Source organism: Sceloporus undulatus, chromosome 8, assembly GCF_019175285.1.
Source record: "Sceloporus undulatus isolate JIND9_A2432 ecotype Alabama chromosome 8, SceUnd_v1.1, whole genome shotgun sequence".
NCBI classification, from domain to species: Eukaryota; Metazoa; Chordata; class Lepidosauria; order Squamata; family Phrynosomatidae; genus Sceloporus; species Sceloporus undulatus.
The window spans coordinates 2,818,442-2,835,505 of record NC_056529.1 but is presented as its reverse complement, the minus strand read 5'-3'; the positions used below and the strand labels follow the sequence as shown (position 1 = coordinate 2,835,505).

Here is a 17,064-nt window from a genome sequence, read left to right as displayed (position 1 = left end):
GGCGCTGTCGTAAAGCACTCTGGTCGTAAAGCGAGAGCGGGGAAATCGAGGGGAGGAAAGGAAGGTCGCGGCCTCGGGAAGCGCGCCGGTGAGGAGACCCGGATGGGCTCTGGTCGGCTTCTACGGGGAGCTGAAGGCCTTATTTCTTCGGCGAGGGTAGGGCAGAGTCATGCAAATGAGTGGGCGGGGTCGGGACATGCAAATAAACCGGTTTAATGGGCGGGGCTGGGATACAGAAGTGACCTGTCTGGTGGGCGGGGCATGCAAATACGGATGACTTGTGGGCGGTGCTGAGACATGCCATTGAACGAGCCTAGTGGGCGGGCTCGGGGCATGCAAATATGCGGGAGCTGGGGCGGGGCATGCAAATACACCGTTCTAAAGGGCGGGGCGTGGATATAGAAGTGAGCTGCCTAGTGGGCGGGGCACGCAAATGAGGGTGACTGGTGGGTGGGGCCTAGACATGCAAATGAGCCTGCATAAGTGGGCGGCGCTGGGTGGGACATCAAACCCAGGGAGGGGTTCCTAGGCGTGGGCGGAGCATGCAAATACGCTGCTAGGGGCGGGGCTTTACCATCAAATGCTGAGCTAGGGGCGTGGCTTCAGCCCCGTTGCCAAGGCCTACCTTGCAGGGAGGTTGTTGAGATTCCCAAAGAGTGCAGGTGAGGCTGGAGAGATAACTCTTATTTACTCCCACACTGCTCCGTTGTTATTAATTACCGCCATCGTCAAGGCTTATTGTATTGATGGGCACCAGCTTCCCAGGAACGCAACTTGCTCTTGCATCTCTTGCAGAGGCGCCGGCGCTGAGGCCCTGGGCGGAGATGGCCCTGCGCTTGCTGTCGGGCGTCCGGTGGCCGAGGGCCGGCCAAGGATGGAGGGTCCAGCCCAGCGCCCGTCGGAGCAGCACCAGTGGCGCAGAGCCCCCCCTGGCGCCCCTGCCCTCCCATGCGCAGGTGGTCATCTGCGGCGGAGGCGTCATGGGCACCTCTGTGGCTTATCACCTCTCCAAGCTGGGATGGAGGGACGTGGTCTTGCTGGAGCAGGGCAGGTAAGGAGCTCTGCGTCTCTTGGTGGTCAAAGGGCCAGAAGCAGGCTCTGTACACTCATCCCTCCATGTCTGCGGCTTTGATTAATACGTTCTCTCTAGGGATATCCAGGTCCTCCAGTGCAACTCTATGGCCAACTTTAAGTCGCACTGAAAGACCTAGAGATTATTCCTAGAGAGAACATCCCGTTAGGCCTTTGTAGCTCCTCCAGTGCAGCTCTATGGTCACTTTCTGGCAGCTGTTGACCATAGAGTTGCCCTGGAGGACCCAGAGATTCCTAGAGAGGTGTCCTCTCAGGTAAAAACATGGTGTCTTTGTCGTTTGCGGTTTTCCCATATTCATGATGGGACTCTTGTGCTCCTAGCCCTAGCAAAGATGGAGGGACAAGTGTATATGCAGATACAGGGAGTAAAAATCGAAATCCTTCTAGTCCCAAGCGTTTTGGATAAGGGATATTCCCTGGTAATACTGCAGGAGGGTCCCAAGGAGTAGCAGAAGGGAGGTGGCATCACTTAGACATGCATTGGTATGTGTTTGTTTATGGATTTTGTTGTAACCCGCCTTGATCCTTTTGGAAAGGCGGGATATTTATTATTATTATTGTTATTATTATTACACATTTCAGGGCTCTGGGGAACTGTGGGCGGCTGCTGCATGTTTCCTGGCCAATACCGAGCCCAAAGGAGAAATGTTTCACTGGCGCTGTGGTCCTTCTCCCCATCTGTCTTGTTAGATCTTCCGCTTTGGAAGGGCTTCAGAGTTGCCACTATGGCTCCTCTCTTTCAGGCTGGCGGCTGGCTCCACGAGGTTCTGCGCGGGAATCGTCAGCACGGCGCGGCACCTGTCCATTGAGCTGAAGATGGCCGACTACTCCAACAAGCTGTATCAGCAACTGGAGCAAGAGACGGGGATAAAAACTGGTAAGGGCTGGGGGAGATCAGGCGTCTATAGTGAGACCATTTAGCTGGGGTGAAGTTGCTCCAAGGAGAATGGGAGGCATGACTTCAGTTGTGTACTGCCTTTCCAGAAACAATACAGTACGACTCCCATATCTGTGCGAACAAGGACAAGTGGCATATTACACTTGTCCCTCCGTATTCACTAGGGCTAGGGGCACAAGACCCCCGTGAATATGGAAAAATTGCAAATAACAAAAACACCATGTTTTTACCTGAGAGGACACCTCTCTAGGAATCTCTAGGTCCTCCAGGGCAACTCTATAGTCAATGTCCGACAGACACTGACCATAGAACTGCAGTGAATAGTAGAGTATGGGATTTTTAGTTCAAATTGACCATAGAGTTGCACTGGAGGACATGGATATCCCTAGAGAGGACATATTAATCACATCCGTGAATTATCAAACCCACAAATATCAAAACAGCAAATATAGAGGGATGAGTGTATTTGAGGCCCTTTTTTTCTGGGTAGTCAGTCCCAATCAGAGGCCAGGTGAGAGAAGAAGTCTTTCCTTGCCTATGGAAGAATAGCAAGGGGGTTGCCAGTCTAAGCTCTCAGGGAAAAGACTGATCATTTTGCTGAGAGGCTGCCGGTTCTCATTCCAGGTTACATGAGGACTGGCTCTATCTCGCTAGCTCAGACGCAAGACCGGCTGATCTCCCTGAAGCGCATCGCCTCGCGGCTCAAGTGAGTGTGGCGCAGGAGAGGGGTGACTTGCGTGGCAACCATTCCAGGGCTAGCGGCAATTGGCCTCCATTTTGTGCGTTCTTTCTTTGACAGGGTCATGGGAATCCCGTGTGAGATCATCCCACCCAAGAGAGTTGCGCAGCTCCATCCGCTTATCAACATCCACGACCTGGTGGGGGCCATGTATGTGCCAGAAGACGCCGTTGTGTCGTCCGCGGATGTGAGCCACGCCTTGGCCAGTGCTGCTTCTCTGAACGGTACACATGGTGTCCAGGCATTGCTTTGGTCAGCTGAGGAGCTTGAGAAATGCCTACTGGGGAAGGTTGTGAAAGAACGAGGATGATGTGAAGAGGCTCTTCTTGTTCTTTCAGTTTATAACTCAGTAGCAGAGAGTTTGCTTTGCATGTAGGACATCATCTCTGACATCTCCAGTTAAAAGACAAGGCAGCAATTGATGTGAAAATCCTCTTCCTGAGATCCTGTGGAGTTGTAGCCAATTTCAGTACAGTGGGATCTTGGTATCCTCTGGGGTTTGGTTCCAGGACCATGGATACCAAAATCTGTGGATGCTCAAGTCCCATTATATACAATAGCATAGTAAAATGGTATCCCTTCGACAAATCAAGATTTGCTTTTTGGATCATTTTTAAACGTGAAGAAGGCCTTAAGCTGCAGGCTGAAATGCTTTGAGCACCTTGAGACATCTTTCCTTTTCCTCTTGTGGATTTCATTGGATGCTTCCCAGTTTTTGCTCTTTCATGATCCAGGAGAGGCTCCAAATATAGCAGCTTTTCTTGGGAAGAGGTGACTTCTGATGCCTCTTTTTCTTCCTTTCTCTGCCCAGGAGCCCAGATCCATGAGCGGACAAGTGTCATCCATGTTGTGACCCAGAAAGGCTGTGTGGCTGGAGTGGAGACTGACCGGGGGTCAATCGAGTGCCAGTATTTTGTTAACTGTGCTGGACAGGTCAGGTGCTACTTGCATGGAGTGCTTGTGGCTTGCGGATGTGCGTGCCTTTATGTGGGCTCAGCGATTGTTGCAAATGACCTCCATGACTCCCTGAAGTGGCTCTGTCAAACAAAGAGATCTTGGGATGATTTTGACCTTAAACCATGGGAACTCCTGTTTCTTGCTCTTTTAATATTCTAGGCTATCTGTGGGCTTCCTCCATCTGTGTCTGGGATGGACTGGGTGTACACAGTTAAGCTAATCTGAGAGGGAAGATGGCAGGAGACTGCATCTGCACTGCAGAAATAATGTAGTTTAACCCTATCTTAACTGTCATGGCTCAGTGCTTAGTCATTTGGTAAGGCACCAGAGCGCTCTCACAAAACTACACACCCCAGAATTCTGTAGCATTGATCCATGGCAGATAAAGTGGTGTCAAACTGCGTTATGTCTGTAGTCCAGATGCAGCTAGAGAAAGGCCAAATAGAGAATAAGTTATAAATCAATGATGAGAGCCTAGAAGCAGTTGCGTTTGAATGGTCAGCCATGCTGGGCTGAAATCCACCTCCTGTTTAGGGGGACACTAACCTTCCTGCTTTGCTTTCAGTGGGCATATGAGCTAGGCCTTTCCAATGAGGGGCCGGTCACCATTCCTTTGCACGCCTGCGAACACTTCTACCTCCTCACGCGGCCCTTGAAGACCCCCCTGGACAGCAGTACACCAAGTGAGGAACCCCCCCCCCCACACCTTTCTCCTCAAACATTTCCAGATCCTGTTTTCTGCCACGGCTTGAAGCCTGGGGGGTGACCATCTGTCCCTGTTCTTGCAAACCCTTCTCTCCCTTCACTTCTGCAGCTATTGTGGACCTTGATGGGAGGATCTACATTCGCAACTGGCAGGGGGGCATCCTCTCAGGTGGCTTTGAGAAGAACCCCAAGCCGATTTTCACAGAGGGTCGGAACCAGCTCGAGATACAGAACCTGCAGGAGGATTGGGATCACTTTGGTAAGTTGGTGGGACTGGCTGGGCCCCATCCTGTCAGTGCTCCTTTCTGACAAGAGATGCTTGAATATTGTCATGGGCAAAGAGTCTGTGCGATAAAGCAAAGTAGTTAATAAAATTTTAGGCAGGGAGGAGCTTCATTTGTAAAGCTCTGCCCCATATGTGTGCATGCTCTGCTCACTTGGGGAATGCTGCAACACTGTGCATGGCCCCAGCATTACTCTTCTGTAGAGAGTGAATAGAGCTATAAGCAGAAAAATCACTCCTGGCTCTGAACAAGCCAACCTGGCCACATACTTACATCTTTGGAAACGTCAGGCTTTGCTGTGGTGCTGGGAAGGGAGCAGTTGGTTTCTTCTGGTGGGTATGTGGGTTGGTTTGCTGTCTGTGTTAATTACCTTGGTAGACTACTGCGATGTTTAAAGCTTCCTTGTTCTGTCTTGCTTTGGGGAGTAGAACCCCTTCTGAGTGCCCTTCTGCGGAGGATGCCGGATCTGGAAGCCCTGGAGATTGTGCAGCTGGTGAATTGCCCAGAATCCTTCACTCCAGACATGCGGTGCATCATGGGAGAGTCGCCCAACGTTCAAGGCTACTTCGTTCTGGCAGGCATGAACTCAGCTGGCACATCTTTTGGTGGCGGAGCAGGCAAGTAAGTTGGCTCACCACTCTCTGGAGGGCGGGCGGGCAGCTATGTTCATGCGTACTTTGTCCCTGTATGTGCGGAGCTACTTGAAAGTGTGGGAGGAAGAATCTAGCAGCACTTTTTAGGATGAACTGATTCATTTGAGCAGAAACCTTTCTGAATTTCAGTCCACTTCTTCATATTCTATAAGGCAGCTTCAGTGGGTGACCATCTGTAACTGACAGTGCTGCAGCTGAATGATTTTTACATTTGCAAGCCTCTCAGCTTTGAGAGTGGCTCCTCTCAAAATGCCCTTTCTTCAGAGAACAGATGCTTATTGAGACTAGTATTGTCTCCTGCCCTTTTCTCTCTACATTTTTTTACAAGCTGTGTTTTGTGTTTTGTCCTCATTTGGATAAGAAGGCAGGAGAGGCCCTGGTTCCCAACGGCCTCAAGAGCTGCATGCTGAATAATGTTGCCTTTTCTCTCTCAGAGTCATCTGTCTCTTTTTGTGTGCCCATGTGTTAGTCTGCTTCCTCAGATGCAGAGATTAGACAAAGTCTATGAAAGCTTATGCTATAATGCCTTTTGCTTACTGAGTCTCAAAGGACCTACAAGATCCTTTTGCATATTGATATTCCAGACCAACACAGTGATGTGTCTGAAGATTAATCTCTGACTCCCTGTCTGTCTCCCTGTTTGGGTGTCTGCCCATCCATCCATATCTTTAGGGGTCTGTTTAGCTTTCTCATCTCTGCCTTTCTGCTTACTTACCTACCGAACTACCTACTATTTGTCTGTTTTATCTATGTAGCTCCCTCCCTCAGTGCAATTTGTAATTAATCTGGTTAGATCATGCTGTGACATCATTTGATCCCTGCCCCTTCATGTCATCCTCTGTGGACAGGTTCCTGGCTGAATGGATGGTCAATGGCTACCCCTCGGACAACGTCTGGCCATTGGACCTGAAGCGCTTTGGTGCTCTGCAGGGCAGCCGCACCTTTCTCCGCCATCGCGTCATGGAAGTCATGCGTAAGTGAGGTGGCCCGGTGCTGAACTTGTTTGTGGCCAGCCCCTTCTGTTTGTGGAGAGATAGCTTGGGGCAGGTGGAGGAGAGGATGCCAACAACAGCCACTTCCCTGTTGAGTTGCATGCTTTGTTCAGTGGATGCCAGAGCTTTGTGGCTCATAGAAATGGACAGAGAAGAATGTGTGGCTGAATAAAGTCACTCATGCTACACAATTATAGCACTTTCATCTTGTATGAACGTTTTGCTACTTATATTAAGTAGAGTGCTTCAGGGCTAGTGCAATAAGATTCCAAGCTCTGCCATAAAGTTAACTGTAAGCTTGACACAGATATAGTGCTGTGCTGTGAGGAAGAGAGGACAAGAAATGGCTGAAGTTACAGGATCTGTTAAAATGAATCAACATACTGTGTGTGCGCACCAGGCCCAGGGTAATGAATTGGGAGTAAACATTACTTTTCAAACCCCAAGAGGAGTCAGCCAGAGGTGCAAAGTGTTCTGAAGTTTCCTCCCTGCCTTCCTTGGGTTCTTTTGCTATCCAAGGTTGAGACAGGTATCTTTCAGGGCTGCGCAGGATGTCCCTCTTGGCCCAGAAAGGTAATGGATTTGTGTCCCTTCCAGCGCTCTGATTCTTGTGATTCTGTGGCCTCCCTCCAGCCCTGATTTATGATCTGAAAGTGCCCCGTTGGGATTTCCAGACTGGAAGGCAGTTGCGGACATCGCCCCTCTATGACCGGCTGGATGCCCAGGGAGCCCGCTGGATGGAGAAGCATGGCTTCGAGAGGGCTAAGTACTTTGTTCCGCCCGGGAAAGGTGAGGGTGCTTTCCCTTGGCCTGTGGCCCTGGGAAACCGCGCAAGCAGCCCTTTCCCACGGGGCTTAAGGCTCGTCCTTCCTCCCGGTTAGATCTGCTGGCTCTGGATCAAAGCAAGACTTTCTACAAGCCAGACTGGTTTGATATTGTGGGGGAAGAGGTCAAGTGCTGCAAGGAGGCGATCTGCGTCATCGACATGTCCTCTTTCACCAAGTTTGAAATAAGTGTAAGTGTGACAAAAGAATGAAATGGGATGTGTATAAATATTGTGTATAAAATGACCTTCAGGCTATGTGCATAAAGTGTATAGGAAGACTTGGGTTCCACCTCCAAGCTATCATGATGTACGGTGAAGCCTGCTGCGTTGTCTGATCTTCTTTTCACCCTCTCCGCAATCTTGTAGTGCATGGGGGACCAGGCCTTGGAGGTCCTACAGTATCTGTTCTCCAATGATCTGGATGTGCCGGTCGGCCACATCGTACACACAGGGATGCTCAACCACAACGGCGGGTATGAGAACGACTGCAGCATCGTCCGCTTAAACAAACGCAGGTAAGATTGCACAGCCGGGCCCTGCCTTTGCTTGTCTTGCACTGGCTTTTCTCATGGCATGAAACCTGGGAGAAGACAGAGAAGAAGAAATCCACCCAGGTCTAATGGAGCAAGAGTTTCCATTTTGTAAATCAGCAATATGCTATGGGAAGCAAGGATTCCTTGTGCTTGTCCTGAATCACCTGCAGTTTGGTTTCAGGAGACACTCCAGAAAAATTGAACTGTTGAGTTTAAGTTCAGCCGATCCAAGTGAGGAAGGCAGTTTTCTGCCTCTCATATCCAAAAGTCCTCCCCACCTTTTACATGCACTTAACTTGATATTGCTCTTCTCCAACACATGGAGGCTGAATGATCACTCGGAGCCCAATCTAAGCAAACTGGAAATTCCCTAAACATAGTGATGAATTGTTTTTCCTCTTCCTTGTATTCCAGCTTCTTCATGATTTCCCCCACAGACCAGCAAGTCCATTGTTGGGCTTGGTTGAAGAAGCACATGCCAGAAGACAACAGCTTGCTCTTGGAAGATGTCACCTGGAAGTACACAGGTGAGGCAAGCTGGGGACATGATGGCTGCCAGCTGTAGGCACACCTGGGATCCTTTTACACTTAGCTTGGTATTCTTTCCAAGCAAGGATCTGCTTCTCTCAACTACTGCAAAGTTGTTGAGCTGAGAAAGGACAAGGAATCAGGAGAGGAAGGCCTCTTTGTGTGGGACCATGTTCTCCAGATAGCTCAGAGGTAGCAGCCCTTCTCCTTTTCTCTACACAGCCTTGAATCTGATCGGCCCGCGTGCCGTGGACGTTCTCTCAGAGCTCTCTTACGCACCGATGACTCCTGACCATTTCCCCTCCCTCTTTTGCAAGGTATATGACTCTTCCATTGGGTTTGGGATCCCAGCTTGAGCAAGAGATACATCAGGAGGGGATGAAGATAGTTTAGGAGTAGCAGATTGTTCAGGGGCTGAAGAGAACTCAAAACTGTGCAGAAGAGGAAGGTCTGGCTGTAGATCTTTGGCAGGTAGATTGGAGGTTTAAAATTCAAAAGCCCCATGAAGGACACAGTGGCCTTGACACTGTAGTTTGAGTCGTGGACATTCTTAGTCTTGCTGCTGCATTTGGCAGGATTGTTGTTGTGCGCTTTTGAGTCCTTTCAATGTTATAGTGATACCAACATGGGAATTTCTTGACAAGAGTTGTTCAAATGTGGCTTGCCATTGGCCAACCTCTGAGGTTGAGAGAGTGTGACTTGCCCACTGAGTGGGTTTCCTGGCTGAGCGGGGGGAATTGAACCCTAGTCTACAGAGTCGTAATCCAATACTAAAACTATGTTGGCTCTTACACTGTTTTTCAAACTCTCTGTTTGAAAGAGCATCTGTTTTTGAGGCGCAGTCTCAGCTCATGCATCCTGAGAAACTGAGACCTTTGGCTAGGATCCTGTGTATTAAGTCCTTTCTCCTGTCTTTGGTTTTGTAAAGTGCTGTGCCAACCTGAATCCTCTTCATCTCAATCTTGTTTGTGCAGGAGATGAGTGTGGGTTACGCCAATGGCATCCGCGTCATGAGCATGACGCATACTGGGGAGCCTGGATTCATGCTCTACATTCCCATTGAGGTGAGAGGTGTTTGTAATCTTAGCAACCAAACCCTCTGGTTTGGGGAAGATGGTTTTGCCCAGCTGCCATTGAATATATGAATTACACATACACACACATATACTCCAGAAGAATGATAGAATATGAGCCAAAGAGGTTTTTGCTTAGAATATGCCACCAATAACATTTGTAATGTCCTTTCAGGCTTATCAATAAGTGTATTTATGGGGTTTGGAAAGACAGCCTACCTAATCCTGCTCACATGCTAAATTATAAGAAGGAAATAATTCACACAAATTAGGACCATGTAAATTGTACCTTCATGGATTGGGACAGTGGTCCATGTAAGCTTACATAACGTGATAAGTTATGTAAGGCTTGAAGGCTCACTGGTAGGACAGGCTCTTCACCCCCAGTTCATATCATGGTTGCAGTCCAGCCTTTCTTTGCCATATATTCATTTTAAATTCGATGTGAAAGGCTGGCGTTGTCTCTTAACTTGGCTGGCCGGAGTCTGACCCAAAATTAGACAGCTCTAGAGATTTGGTTGCTGGAGGCTCGGAGGTGCAGCTTGCACAAGGCTGCTTTTTGTCTGCCTGTGTAGCCAGACTTTGCTTCCTGTTAGTTTGCTAAAAGAGGTTTACTTTTTGGCTTCCAGGAATAGGGGTAGCGGTGGAATTACTAGCTGAGAAAGTGGGGTGTTTCTTGGGAAAGGGCTCTATTTACCAGTTCTGCTAATTGGATTAATTGGGAGGGTTGGGAAAGTGCCCTTTCAGCTTCCAGCTTTCAATATGAAAATGATACAGTTAAAATGTGGGATATGTCTGTTTCTAATGAATAGAAAATACATGCCAGTTATTTTCCAACTGCGAAAACCCACCAAAACTCAACATCCCCGACACAAAATGAAAATGAAATCAGAAAGTGAAATTAGTTGTAACATTACTTCATTTTCTGGTTTTGTCTTGGTGGGGCACTGCAACCTACTGGGGGTTTTCATGGGTGAACACTGGTTGCCCATTCCAACATAAATGTCTTACTAGTGGTAACTTTAATTGTGGCTCCATTGTTTTTCAACATGTAAAGTTGTGTTGGTAGCCAAAGGCAGCTGCTGGGTTTCTTTCTTTCTTTGGAGCTGCAAAGATGTGTTGCCTCTGACCAGATTTGTTTGAGTGGTCCTGCTCTGTCGTTTCTCCTGCAGTATGCTCTGCATGTGTACAATGAAGTGATGAGCGTCGGGCAGAAGTATGGCATCCGGAACTCAGGCTACTACGCTCTCCGCAGTTTACGCATTGAGAAGTTTTTTGCCTTCTGGGGCCAAGATCTGGATGCTTTCACCACCCCCTTGGAATGTGGGCGTGAGTTCCGGGTTAAACTGGAGAAGGTGCGTGAAGGGGCAAGGCGGGGTGTGCATCTGTCAGTGTATTTTGTCGTTGGCCCTTAACTCAGTGAGAGCACAATGTAGTTGTTGGAAGGGGGATAGGCTGTCATAGGATATAGAAAAAATGGATATTACAACCCTGGCTATAGAATTACCATTATCTGCCCATACCTTCTGTAAAGACATGGGTTAACTTTCCTTTCTGCATTCCATCCCCTTGAAGGGCACCGACTTCATTGGGCGGGACGCACTGATGCATCAGAAGCAGGAAGGCGTCTTCAAGCGCTTCACCATGTTCATCCTGGAAGACCACGACACTGACCTGGACCTCTGGCCCTGGTGGGGGGAGCCCATCTACCGGAACGGCCAGTACGTGGGCAAGACCACCAGCAGCGCTTACAGCTACACGCTGGAGCGACACGTCTGCTTGGGCTTCATCCAGAACCCGGACCCTGAAACTGGGGAGGCACAGGTGGTGACACCCGACTTCATCAACCGGGGGGAATATGAGATCGATCTGGCAGGACAGCGTTTCCAGGCCAAAGCCAAGCTGTACCCCTTCAGCTCCCTCTTCACCACCCGGAGGCACAAGGATGAGATGGAGTTCAGCGGCTTCCAGGGAAAGTGAGGCCATCCTAGAAGAGCAGCTGCAGCGGCTCCAGACTCTTCCTCTGCTGCTTACCAGGCTTCCATATCGTCTTTTTGGTCTGTTACATTTTGTAAATGCTCACTTTTATCCTTCCCCATCAATCCTCTGCCCTTTCCTGCCTTCCCTAGTTGCACTTGCTGGACTCCAGGACACCAGGGCTCTTGGGAACTGGAGGGCAGCCTCTGCTTATGGGGCAGGTGAAGACGCACACACCTGAGCATGCTCTGGGAATGCTGGCTGTGTTGCATCAAAGGGAATCCTTGATGCTCAGCCTTGGGACCTCTTTCCTTTTATGGCACTTAATCCTATCGCCCAGGGAGCCATAAAAACCTTTTGGACACAGGACACCTCCATCTTCACCTTTGCAGCTGGCTTTCTCTTGGGCTGTCTATCAAAAGGATTGGCAGGTGCTAGAAGGAAATCCACCCATTTATTTATTTTATGTTTTTTTTTTTGCAGTGGGAAATGGTGCAATCATTTAGTGGTGGCATTGTCAGTGTCAGTTCTCTCCCTCCCGGGTGCGGGGTTAGTGTCCTACAAGAAGCCTCAAATCTTCTGAATGGTTGATCCAAGAAGAGAGGAAGTGCCTGCGGTCTCTTCTCTCAGACCTCCTCAGTCTGTAGAAAGGACTGGAGGGAGTTGGACATAGAAGATGGTTTCTGGACTCTTGCTAGGCAGAGAAAAGCATTAGGTGCAGGCCTTGGATCCAACAGAAGTGGTCAATCTGTCTCAGTCAGCTCTTGAACTCCTCTGTGGAGGGAGAATTGACTTTTGTCCAGACTAGAAACGACTGGAACAAATGGGGTGAAAGCGAAGCCTTTTATCACAGGAGTGGGAAAACTGCAGACCCTTGGCTGCAGGTGGATCTCCCAAAATCTCCCTGATCCTCCCCATAGTCCTCCAGATTGCCTCATTGTCACCTCTGGAGGACCACAGGAGTGAGGGAGATGCCTCTGGAGCATCTCCCAAGCCCATCCCAATGAATTGAATCAGCTCCCAAATTTTGACAATGGTACCCAGAGGTTGATGTCCTGATTCCTTCCTAGCCCACTCTGGGCCATAGGGGCACCAACTGGCCCTTGCACCCTTTGACATTGGTCACTCCTACTCTACCATATCACTTTGACGCTCTCCAAATTCCATGTCTGGCTGCTCTTATGCCAAAGAGGCTTTTCAGGAGGAATATGGGGTTGGTCCTAAGGCAGAGGTTCTTCAGTCCTATATATTTTACATTGCAAGACCTGTGGGGACAACTGACTCATATCCCAGGGTGCTGTCTCTTTTCCCAAGCCCCTGTCAGTAGCTCCCCTTTTATCACCCCAGACATAGTTTGCAGCTCCTGCCTCTTCTAAACATTGCATGTGGGGGAATTCCTTCACTAGCAAATTGTCTCCTCTTCCTTCCTTTACACTCCTGATACCCATGCCTGAAGGGTCACTCCAGTTTGGATCTCTGGTGCACTTTTTAAACACATTTGTTCATACTGAGGTTGCATGCCACCCTTCCCCGATCCTCCATTCTCCAAAACTGGGACGGGTGTGTTTGCTTTCATTTTTTTCAGCATTACTTTAACTCTAACTGCAAAGCTGTTGCATACATCTCTTCTGTGGAATAGGTGCTAGAGACTGGGAGCTAAGCAGACCTCTCTCCTTCCCTTCAGAGTGCCTTATACGCTCATGAATGTTACTGGAAGGGGCTGAGGGTGCCCTCGGCTCCATCCATTCTCCAGTACTTGACTCTGCTGATGCTTCTTGACCTGGGCAGGGCAATATATCAGGGCCTTGGGGTGCTTTTAGCCTTTTCTCACAGTCTGAGGAAGTGGGCCGTTGTGTTTTTAAGAGGACTTTATGTGCCTGGAGTGCAGAGAGAGCATTCTCAGAGACCATGGGCTCTTCTTCCGAAGCATGCAAGGCTGGGCAGGGGATGTCAGCTTCCCATCCCTGCCCATGCCACTGGGAAAGCTGCACCTTCATCATGTGGCATTTCAGCAGTTGCGTCCTGTTCCACAGTGGTTTTTTCAATGCTACCTGGTTTGTATATCAATAATAAAAGAGAATCATTTTAGCTACTGATGCTCTTTGTACTCTTGTTTTCTTTCCCTGGCACATCCAGGGAACTTGCTGAGCTCTGAGTTAGATTTGCCCACATATTGATTGCGTATGTTGGGGGAAAGAGAGCGAAAGATGGATATGTGTGTGTGTGTTAAAATATTATACTTACATTGACCCATGTATAATTTGACTCAAGTTAACCTGCTACTTAAAAACAGGGACAGGATGGCATTTTTACAGGTGGTTTATTGATTTACAAACAAACCTTTCCATGTGACATAATACTCAGCCATTACATTTTAATGGCAGGTGTCTACACAGTAAAGGCAATGATTTTTTTAACATCTATATATTTTACATTTTCTATCTCTGGTACCTAGCTAGAGCATGTAGCGATGACAATTTGTATAGCAGGTGAAATTCATTCCTTTTGCACATGTCTGACGAGAGAATTTGGGGTTTGAGCATATCTCCTCGCTGGTGTGTCTATATATATATGTCCTCCAGGTATCATCATACAGCGTTCAGGATACAACCCATTTCTTGCAGAGCTTCCAGACCCATCTCTAAAGTTTGCACTGCTGTTATTCAAGAACCATTCCTTATTAGATCAGAAAGATTTATCTGCTGGTCTTGATCATTCTTCAGACTTGGGTAATTGCCTTTTGCTTTTGGGGCAGCCTGATAGAAGGGAAAAGTTAACATTGAGGGGTCTCCTTCCCCACTCTTTTGGCAAAATTGGGATTAATCCCCCAGAATAATGGGGCAGATAGATCCCCCTTCACCGCTGAGAGAAAAGCCTTGTAAATATGGCCCAGGGCAATCCTATGTTGAGAGAGAGGGCTGTGCTTTATAAAAATCATGTTCCTTCTTATCTTTTCCAGCTCTGGCAGGGCCTCTGTTGGGCAACCGTTGGGGTATCTTTCCTCCCCGATCTTATAAGGACTGGAGTCATCCTTAAAAAAATGGGGGAAATGTTGGAAACCCGTACTGTATATAATCATCTCCTTTTGGAGCAGGAACCATGGAAGCACTGCATGAATCCCACACAGAGGGTGGCTTCATTTTCGAAGGCCACTTCCAACTGTTCTGCGCATCACAAGTTGAGGCTCAAGTCCTTAGGATGTTGCTGCTGATGCTGTTCAATGTCCATCCAGGCCATGTTCTGGATGCCAGTTTCAGAATTCGTACTGGGAGACAAAGACCGTGACTTTGAAGATGTGCTTCCCCAAGAGGACCTTGTGGGCAAACTCGCTCATCTCCAGCTCGGCCTCCAATGTGGCCGGACCCACCACCGGCCGGGTGAGGACCAACTCCCCAGCGTGCTGGTCAGATCGCTGGACCATCAGCTGCCCTTGACCGTTGCCGCCTAAGATGGCAAAGCGGAGGCTGTCTCCCACGAAGCGGCTGGTGGACATCTTGAAGAGGACCCTGGGCACGCTGCGGTTGGAGGGCAGGGAGAGGTAGTGGAAGGAGACAGAGTGGGCAGCTTTCTGGCAAGCCCTGCTGTCCATGGGGCAAGGGCTGCGCTCACACTGCCTGGGAGGAGGAAGAGCAAGAAGCAGAGCAAGAAGCAGGGAGGGAAAGGCCACATTAGAGTGTGTTCTGTGTTGGGACAATGGCTCAAATCTATACTTACTGCAGCAGAAGGAGCAGCTTACGACTACATGGATAGTTTTGCTTGGGAGAAAGCCATTTTTTCAGTATGTACGGAATCTTGGGCTTATACTTACAAGGGTGAAGTCTTGACGTAAGTGGTGTTGAGATGGGCCTTGGGACATTCAGGTCGTACGCAGCGAAAGCCCCCAAAGATATTGACGCAGGTCTGTCCGCGGCTGCAGTTGTTCTGGTTGTCGGCGCATTCGTCGATGTCTTACAAAGGCACACGGGGAAAAATAATATTCGCTAACTAATGCTGTACACTATACGCTAACTAACCACTGACTCTTTCCCCTCCTTTTTGCCGTCACATCTAACTCACCATTGCAGGTATTCTGGTCAGACTGGAACTGGTATCCCTCTGGGCAAATGCACTGGTAGGACCCTGGCAGGTTGACGCATTCGTGGAGGCAGATGCGAGTGTGGCGGCTGGACTGGAAGACGTGGCACTCATCCACATCTGCAAAGGAGCAAAGACCCGGCTGTGAGTGGTCACCCAATGTGGGGAAAAACCCCTCTTTCCTCCTGCCTTTTCTTGCACAAATGAGGGTGAATTCACACCACGCAGTTCACTGCTTGACAAAGTGCTATGTTCTGTTTCAACACATCATGCGCTGGTGATGGGATTCTTTCACGGTGACTTCCATAGCCTCTGACAGTCACTGACTGACTAGGAAAAGTGTTGGAAGAATTTTGCAATCTCCCTCCTTAGATAGATAGGGAATTCCTGCATGCAAATTCAACTCTTCTCTCTCAAACTAACCATGTGATTTAAAATACAAAGATATAGCTGGATTAGTCTGTGGAATCAGTATGTAGAGAGCTCTTGTTTTGGACTATCGTCATTGTTGTGTGCTTCCAAGCCATTTCTGATTTTCGGTGACCTCCCCAAAGCAAATCTGTCAAAGGGTTTTCTTCACAAGATTTGTTCAGAGGAGGTTTGCCTTTGCCTTACCCTGAGGCTGAGAGAGTGTGACTTGACCAAGGGTCACCCATTGGGTTTCATGGCCAAGCTGGGAATTGAACCCTGGTCTCCAGTTGTAGTCCAAGACCCAAACCACATTGGCTCTAAAATCCATTTAAGTCCATTTAAAACAATAGCGATATTTTTAAAAGGCTAGTGTTGTAGTGGTTTGAGTGTTGGACTCTGGAGATCAGGGTTCAAATACCCCTCCCCTTCAGCCATGAAACCCATTGGGTGACCATGGTCCAGTCACACTCTCTCAGCCTCAAAGGATGGCCATGGCAAACCCCCTCTGAAGAAACTTGCCAAGAAAACTCCATCATTATAGGGTTGCCTTAAGGTTGCATTACATTGGAAATGACTTGAAGGCAAACAATGAAAGTTATATTAAGTCAATTATTGCTTAAAACAAGACAATGTAAAAGTAGGGGAAATCGTGTGTGTGTGTGTGTGTGTGTGTGTGTGTGTGTGTGTTTATTACCATGGCATATGCCTCCCGCCCGCATCTGGAAGCCGCTGTCACAGCTGCATTGGCGTGACCCCAAAAGGTTGTCTGCGCAGCGCGGTTGGCGGCTAAAGGATGTATTGCTGAGCATCGCTCCATCTGCAGAGAAAGAAATGGCTGTCAGGTCATTTTCCCAAATGCCAGATTCGTTGGTTGAGAGAAATGCACCCCAAATCAGAGTTGTGCATTAAAACCGGGGAACACCAGGTTCACATCCAAATTCAACCAAGCACAGACCTAATGTGGCATGCATTTTAACCTCCCTTAAGAGCTCATAAATAGCGGATTCCATCAGCACCCACCTTGCCAGTTCCCCCAAATCTCCAAATCCTCTTTTCCTCCTCAAGGAAAGAAGTGGGGCAGTGACCCATTGCTTACCAGAATAAAGTGGGACCTGGCAGGTGCTTCCCGACCAGCCTCTGGCGCACTGGCAGCTGTGGCTTTGGATGCCATCCACGCAAGTGCCTCCATTGGCACAGGGGTTGCTGGCGCAATCGTTGATGTCTGGGTTAAGGTGAGAAGGGTGGGACATTTGTTATTCATTTTCCTATCATCCATTGGTTTGGAAGCATGTCAGGAAAAGAAAGACACTGTGAAAATCCAG

General features: G+C 48.7%; 2 protein-coding genes across 4 annotated transcripts in view; one reads left to right on the top strand and one right to left on the bottom strand.

Moving 5' to 3' along the window:
- Positions 1-13,354, top strand: PDPR (pyruvate dehydrogenase phosphatase regulatory subunit). Of its 3 annotated transcripts, none has more exons than XM_042438252.1 (18): positions 1-156; positions 796-1,051; positions 1,836-1,969; positions 2,615-2,696; positions 2,790-2,953; positions 3,541-3,662; positions 4,252-4,369; positions 4,501-4,650; positions 5,104-5,296; positions 6,177-6,301; positions 6,954-7,109; positions 7,202-7,335; positions 7,513-7,661; positions 8,094-8,206; positions 8,430-8,524; positions 9,182-9,271; positions 10,453-10,635; positions 10,856-13,354. In XM_042438252.1, exons 2-18 carry the CDS (start codon positions 825-827, stop codon positions 11,258-11,260), a joined length of 2,640 nt encoding a protein of 879 aa, XP_042294186.1. In that variant the 5' UTR covers positions 1-156; positions 796-824; the 3' UTR covers positions 11,261-13,354. The 3 variants fall into 3 exon arrangements, with proteins under 3 accessions (XP_042294186.1, XP_042294187.1, XP_042294188.1); XM_042438253.1 differs by having other exon boundaries at positions 41-88; XM_042438254.1 differs by lacking the exons at positions 1-156; positions 796-1,051; positions 1,836-1,969; ... (3 more) ...; positions 4,252-4,369; positions 4,501-4,650 and having other exon boundaries at positions 5,165-5,292.
- Positions 13,355-13,565: 211 nt separating this feature from the next.
- Positions 13,566-17,064, bottom strand: part of LOC121914285 (fibulin-7-like) — a 106,210-nt gene continuing 102,711 nt past the window's right edge. Inside the window, exons 15-19 of the mRNA XM_042437576.1 lie at positions 16,839-16,964; positions 16,437-16,559; positions 15,314-15,451; positions 15,066-15,204; positions 13,566-14,871 (exon numbers count right to left, since the gene is read on the bottom strand). Coding sequence (XP_042293510.1) covers positions 14,511-14,871; positions 15,066-15,204; positions 15,314-15,451; positions 16,437-16,559; positions 16,839-16,964 — 887 coding nt within the window. The 3' untranslated portion in view covers positions 13,566-14,510. The remainder of the gene's footprint in view (positions 14,872-15,065; positions 15,205-15,313; positions 15,452-16,436; positions 16,560-16,838; positions 16,965-17,064) is intronic.